The 7,570-nt window shown below is 37.2% G+C and overlaps 1 protein-coding gene across 1 annotated transcript in view; it reads right to left on the bottom strand.

The window, feature by feature from the left end:
* Positions 1–510: 510 nt before the first annotated feature.
* The window catches only part of LOC149312762 (platelet-derived growth factor receptor-like protein), a 31,841-nt gene continuing 24,781 nt past the window's right edge, over positions 511–7,570 (bottom strand). Inside the window, exons 4-6 of the mRNA XM_089525309.1 lie at positions 6,337–6,630; positions 4,238–4,377; positions 511–1,995 (exon numbers count right to left, since the gene is read on the bottom strand). Coding sequence (XP_089381435.1) covers positions 1,807–1,995; positions 4,238–4,377; positions 6,337–6,630 — 623 coding nt within the window. The 3' untranslated portion in view covers positions 511–1,806. The remainder of the gene's footprint in view (positions 1,996–4,237; positions 4,378–6,336; positions 6,631–7,570) is intronic.

Here is a 7,570-nt window from a genome sequence, read left to right as displayed (position 1 = left end):
AAACGTATTATATAAACACTAATAATAGTTTCATAATAGGGTAGCAAAGCTTTTTCACATAACCTTTGATATGAGGAAGTATATTTCCCAAACAGTGTCATGTCATTTCATACACCATCATAGGTTATGACTCCTCAAAAGACAGAGGGATATAAATGGCTTTTGAGGAACAACAACCTATGCAAGCATCTTCAGATGACATTTTACAAAGTGGAGTTAGCCATTTTGTCTCCTATCTAAACAGGTATTGGGAGAATAGCTACTTGAGTCTAACTGAATATAATAAATTTAAATGAGTACTTAAATTCACCCAGTTTGAATACTGTCTGAATTCTATTTTTCTTAAAATAAACTTTTGCAGTTCAATCTGTTCAGCAAAAGATTTTCTACTAAGTTCTGCAAAAGAAGTACTTCTCTCATAGAAACTGAAGATCAAGAGAGTGCTTTAAAAGAAAATTTATGAACACCAAATAACAAAACTTGCAAAATATTTTATTTTGTGTATGCCTACATAAAAAAAAATATGACTGCATCTAATGTGATGGCAGTCTTAACAGTCTAGTATACTTAGGATGACATATTAAAATTGCCATATGCTGTGGTTTTGACAGCAAATATAGAAGCATTTTCATGCTAATAACTAATCTTGCTGGGAAAGGAAAGGAAGTAGAGTTTTACAGTGTCAAATAAAAGTTACATTCCTTACTACCAAGATATAAATCCTTTTGTGGTGAACACTGTACGTTTTACAGTTCCTGTGTGCACAGTAAGATAGACCAAAGATGATATATCTTCCCTTAAATTTGTGAGGAGGTTTTGTATTTGAAGATCTGATTGTCAGAACTCAAGGCTTTAAATGTACAGTATATTGGTTCATATTAGCACTATATATTGCTTTAGTATTCAAAATAGGATAATGATACACACTAGAATTCAGCTTGAGACTTGCATCTCTGTAAATGGACTTAAGTGTGTGGGAACTAGAACTGAGTACTTTCATAACATCCAAATTCACCCATCAGGTTGCCAGGATGTTACAACATACGGATATCTGTTATGCAATGATAGTTGGCTTAGTGACTGGTGTGCCATGGCCTTGATGTACAATGGGCACTGATACACATCGGGCACTCTTGCTGTGCATTTAGAAACTGGCTAGGAAGCACTGGAGTGCAACAGGAGCACCCAATGTGCACCAGAAGTGCCCAATGAGCACCAGAAATAGTCAACATGAGAAGTGCCTAATGCACACCACAAATGCCCTATGAGCATGGGAAGTGCACCAGAAGTGTCTGGTGTGCTTCAGAAGTGCTTGAAGGGCATCAGAATACTCTTGCCGGTACCCAGGGGCAAATCTTCACAATTCACTAATAGGTTTGTTGCACTTCTGCAACACAGCTACGGATTTGTAAAGTTAGAAAATGTTTGTTAGAACGTGATAAATAATCTTGGCCATTTTTAAAACAATTGTTACAACAGTCCATGTCAAGTAGGTCTGTTCATTTCTTAAAATGAACACAGGCAGAAGGGGTGCAGATAATAAGGTTTAAAAAGTGTGTGACTTCATTAAAGGCACTTAGCGTGTTTATGATAGAGGCAAGTTCTGAACTAATGTCTTCCTGTTGTGGACTTTCACTGTCAATCACCCTCTCTAAGAACCATATACGTATTTACATTTCTATTACTCTGTGATACAAATCTAATATATTAAGATTTTGTTCCCAGTCATTTCCAGTTCAGCATTTAAAACCAGAAGCAGTCCAGTCCTTTTCTTGTTCTGTTTTTCTAACCTAAGAGCTCAGTATGTTACACCAGTTCAATGGGTGTAGCTACTGTGGTTTGTCCTCGAAGGTTCTGAGCTATACAAATGTAGTTTCCGGCATCAATGGTTTCAAAATCTTCAATGGTAATAACACTCTCAGAGATTCTTGTGGTTTGACCAATTCCTCTGTCAATCAGCCTCCAAGTGTCGTGCATAATCACAGGCCTTTCATACTATTTGAAGGAGAAAAACCACATAAAACAGTAATAGTATTCAGTTCTGTAAACAATACTTGATTTTATTCACAGTCCTCTACTTGTTAACATAAAGCAGGTGTAGGAGTTTAATCTGAACTGCAGAACTATTAAGGAAAGAAGTGGCTGAGACCGCTAGTATGGCAAAAGAATTCCAGCTGTTCGCATACAATGAAAGGTAGGTTTGCTGCTTTTTTAATTTTTTCAAACTCATAAAAGACACAATATTTACGAGTGGCCTGCTCTTTATATTCATGCCAGACACAGAGTACCTAACTTGGAATTTTAGCACTTAAATGGGATGTGCAGCTGGACTTTATGCATCGTTAACTCAAACTGATTTCAGGAACAGGAATCACTTAAAAATAAGTGGTCACAGAGATACAGCATTCCCTACCTTTTTTCAATGGTCTAAATCTAATTGCTATCCCTAACTATCATAGTGCCATTAAATCATTTGCTGAACTGATGTGTTTTTGTAAATCCCATTGAGTTGGTAAATCTGTGCTAATTGGAACATCTGGTTGATTTCAATGAGTCAGCTCAATTATTAAATTTAGATTCAGTCCACTGAGTCCCAAAAGGCACAATATTTTCTTATCTATCTTGAGTGTCTGGAAAATATAGATTCTAGCATTACCTTTTTGTTTCAATGAAGGTAGTTGGCAAATAATATAAATTCAGAACATGCTGTTATAAGTCAAGATTTAGTATATAAAAATTTAGATCTTTCAAAAACTATTTTCAAAAACAGACAAAGAATTTTGCTGACCGACAATTACAAATAGCATTAGCTAGCATTGTCAATGGTCAAGAATACTCAGAATCATGGTTCAACAACATCTAAAAGACCACATAATTCCTACCCTGCCTTGGAAGCCTTACAGGATGAGTATCCCTTATTCGAAAATCTGAAATGCTCCATGATCCTAATTTTTTTAGAGCACTAACATGATGCTTTGAGGAGATGACTGTGATGAACCTACTCATTCATTCACAAGGTAGAAGCCTTGTTTCAACTTTGCTGCAGGCACAAAATTATTTAAAATATTGTATAAAATTACCTCCAAGCTATATGTATAAGGTGTATATGAAACATAAAGTGAATTTCGTGTTTAGACCTGGGTCCCATCCCCAAGATATCTCATTATGTATATGCAATTATTCCAAAATCTGGAAAAATCCAAAATATGTCTGACCCTAGGCATTGTGAATAAGGGATATGCAACCTGTATAGAATCACATTCTGCAGTGCATATCATTTGCCTTGCTTCTAAAACAGAAGTACAGTTGCATATCCTTTATCCACAATGATTCTGTAGCTGTAACATTGGTAACAAATGAGTATATCTGTAAATACTCATTCATTAGCATTTCATACAGGTAGTATGAGCAGTATCTACAAACTCATCCTCACAGGTATGAAGGATGTCACAGGTATGAAGAATCACAAGTTTGCTTCAAAAGACAAAGACAAACACTGTGACTGGACTCCTCTTGATTAGTTCAAGTAGAATATCATCAACCTACTGAATAAATTGTTGAAAGATGACCCAACATCTAGATAAATGCCACAGATTCTATGGCCTGTTACAGACTGCCAAAATAAAGCTGCTTCGGGTCTCTTTGGAAGTATGCTATTTAGATGATGCATGGGTCCTAAGAGTCCGGAGGTTGCGCCAAAACCACACTCCATTCCTAAGCACTGAAGTGCAGCTTTGGTGCAGCTTCCGGATTCTTAGGATGCATGCATCATTTAAACAGCATACCTCCAAAGAGACCCGAAGCAGCTTTATTTTGGCAGTCTGTAACAGGCCCATATGTGTATTTTAGTTCAGACTAACAATAGGAGTCAGGTCTATGTTCCACAGGTAAAGAAATTTTAAAAAAATTAAAATTTAAGAAAGAAGCCTGTCAGAACTTTCTGTGCTCACAAACTCTTACCAGTAACTTATGAACAATGTGTGTATGCATTCCTAAAATGTTGAATCTCTCTCTCTCTCATTAGGCCAGATGACATCTCTTTTTAAATCTTTCCAAACTAAGTGGTGGTAAAAATTAGGTTAGCATGTAACATTATCTCCACATGATTTATGGAGGCTGTTCTGGCTGTAGCTAATAAGCTTTGTCTTCATCCATTTCAAATGTCAAAAGTCCATTCTAAAGCAAGTGTTCTGTACCTAATTCTGTTTTGGCTTTAGAGAAATAAACAACAGCTTACCTCTTGCCCTGGATATATCCAGTTAAATTCCACTTCTACTTCTGGCTCTCCCAACACTGTGCACAGAACGCTGATATCATCACCACCTTCGGCAGTATTGGATGACGCTTTGATTGTAGCTGAAGGTGGGCCACTGGGAACTGGTTAAAAAGGACAGGTGAGATAAAATTAAAAGTTCAACTTAACTCCCAGTGAGCTGCCAAACAGAAAGAAAAGTGTCTACATGTTTTGTAACTTTTACTCAGATAATTTTATTGTTATTAATTTATTGTTCAGCTTGCTTAAAACACAGGCTCAAGCTTTTTAATTTTTTTTCATATACTACTGCTGACTAATGACAACACACCCTAGAGCAGTGATGGCAAACGTTTTAGAGACTGAGTGCCCAAACTGCAACCCAAAACCCACTTATGTATCGTAAAGTGCCATGTCCCTCTGAATTTCTAGTAACAAACTATGGTAAACTCTATGCTGAGGTGATGGTGAGTGTGCCCACAGAGAGGGCTCTGAATGCCACTTCTGGCACTCGTGCCATAGGTTCGCCACCACTGCCCTAAAGATATAATTATATAACCAAAATAACCAAAAATAATCTCTAGTGTTGATAATTTAATTTTATGCAAACTTCTTGTATTTTTATGTAACCTTTCTATTTTGTATGGTTTTAAGTTATATGCATCCTTTCTATTTTATATGGTGTTAAGACATTGCATGGTCTACTGACTGTAAATAAAGATTGATTGATTGATTGATATACTATTGTTAGTATATGGTTAATGGATGATCATTAATAAATGATAGATAACGGAGTGCACCAAGGAACGGCAGAAGAAAATGAGCATGTGTTTTATATACTACAGCAAAGCCTTTGACTGCATATATCACGAAAAGCTATGGAACACTCTTAAAATCTTGAGAGTACCACCCCATCTGATGAGAAATCTGTACGTAGTAGAACAAAAGACTACTGTTAGAACAACATTTGCCATGATCAAATCTCCCTGTGACATTTTATCCCTATTACCGTTCACATTGTGGGGTGGAATGGCAATAGGGATAAAATGCCACAAGAGATTTGATTGTGGCAGGAGATGGGGGGAGAGGAAGAAGAGGTGGAAGAGAAAGGAGGACAAAGGGAGCGGCAACAGCAGAGGGGGGAGTAAGAGGAGGCAGAAGGAAGAGGCAACATTTTCAAAACAATCTCGTGTGATCCGGATCTCTTCGATAGTGAGTTCTCATTACTGAAGATCCAGATCATTACAGCGCCATGAAAAAAACTCACTAGTTGACCCAGTGTCAAATACACCGGATCAAGTGCGTCTCCCCCCCCAACTGCACTGAGTGAAGTCAAAGTGTGTAAACGCCTATAAAATAACCTAGATTCAACGCTGAGTTATTTCAGTGTGAATGGGCCCCCAGAGTGGTCTTTTTAATTTTCAAAATGCCACAAGACTAGCTTTCTTTGTGCTGATTTAACAGAAAGAAAATTTGTTTTTGAAAGTTCTTAAAATGTGTGTGTGTGTGCGCGCATGCTTTCAACTTGTCTGTCAGTTTATGGAAACCCTATGCATTTCGTAGTGTTTTCTTAGACAAGGTTCCTTCCTCTGAAAAATAGCCTATAGCTCCTGGCATTTATTGGTTCTCTCATCCAATAAATTCTTAAAAATGCAAACACATTTTATGTAGTTTTGCTACATATACACATGTATAAGTCTAGAAATTTCAGTCAAAAACTTGATTTTAAAAAAACTTGGTCAACTTATCCATGGATCAATGCAAGTACTGTACTTTAACTCTTATATTAAAAAAGAAACAATCCCCTGGTGAAAGGCAAAAGCACAATCTACCCTGGTAACACTGACCTGCTCTTTCTCTTATCCATCCAGCCTTTAGTATGAGCACAAGCAGTTATGCCTGCTGGAATTCTGTAAGTTCTTTGGCATTGTTTTCCTTTGCTTCGTCCTTTGGATTCTTTGTTACATGCCCATAAATTTTACTCTCAACTTAGCCATGAATCATATCAAAACCCATAATCTTGACCCCAAAACTTGCCCTTGACTTACACATGAAATCGACTTATAGTTGAGTACATACGGTACCTTCAACATAAAGCAACTGGTACTTAATGGAAATCTGAGGAGCTCCCCGTGATTCAGCTCTGCAGTAAACAACTCCTTTCTGATTGGAGGTTGGGTGCTGATAAACAAAACCCTTTTTCACGTCATAGATGATGTTGGTCCCATCCACTTTAATTTCTTCAGCTGGAAACTCCTGATGTAGAGTTACTTTTGCTGATGGGTTGGTCACTCGGCAAGGAATCACTGCAGGTTTATCTGGGTTGAGGTAGACAACTTCAAAATAACTGGGAGATGGAACAAAAAGGTCTCCTTTATCTGTGTAAAGAAGCAATATCATGAGTAAAGTTATAATTCTGATATCTTGGCAATAATATCAACCATGAAAGAAAAGGTTATTTTAATTACAGTTGCAAATTCTGATAAATTTAATATTTCTGTTATTCTTCATGAGTATATGACATGATCTGAAAAACAAATAAAGGACCTGAGGCTCTACACAGAACTATGAAGGCTTGTGTATTTGAAGTCTCTTGCACCCCTCTTTACACAGACCAGTGTGGTTTCACCACATATTCTTGCTTCTTGTCTGATGAGGAGCTGGTGCATGCACAGTGCCTTCTGAACCCTACAGTACGCTTGCTCAGCATAAATACCCATAATATTATTGACTTTATATACCAAACATGGGCAGGTGCTCCTAATTACCCATGGCTCTTTTAAATATGCAGTGCAGCTCCACAACTCAAACATGCTGAAACATATATATGCATAATCTCATGTCTCATGAAGCAGAAGTTTGTATGTGAATTATTTTAAAAATGTCCAATATTTCTGTAATCTCAGAATAACATGCACTGGGGCATTTCTACCGTGTCACCCTCAATGCTTGTTTTGTTTGTTTGCTTGTTTTTTTGCTTACAATGGGCCAATGTAAGCAAATTCTGATAAACGGACAACTTTACTATAACACGCCTTTAAAGCAAAAAATAATTATATTTATTTAATCATAAAATTATTTTTTTTATTTATATACCGCCTTTCCGGAGATCATGACAGCATGGCTCAGTGATGAGTTGTTGCTGTTGTTGTTGTGTATCTGCAGGGCATTTCCAACTTATGGCAACCCTAAGGTGAACCTATCACAGTTTTCTTGGCAAGATTTGTTCAGAAGGGTTTGCCTTTGTGCACCTCTAAGGCTGAGAGAGTGCAACTTGCCCAAGGTCACCCAGTGGGTTTCTATGGCCAAGCAGGGATA

This window comes from Sceloporus occidentalis, unplaced genomic scaffold, assembly GCF_023333645.1.
Source record: "Sceloporus occidentalis isolate IW3139 unplaced genomic scaffold, rSceOcc1.0.p SCAF_5, whole genome shotgun sequence".
NCBI classification, from domain to species: Eukaryota; Metazoa; Chordata; class Lepidosauria; order Squamata; family Phrynosomatidae; genus Sceloporus; species Sceloporus occidentalis.
The sequence above is the reverse complement of the archived record's forward strand: the minus strand, read 5'-3'. Positions and strand labels throughout refer to the sequence as shown.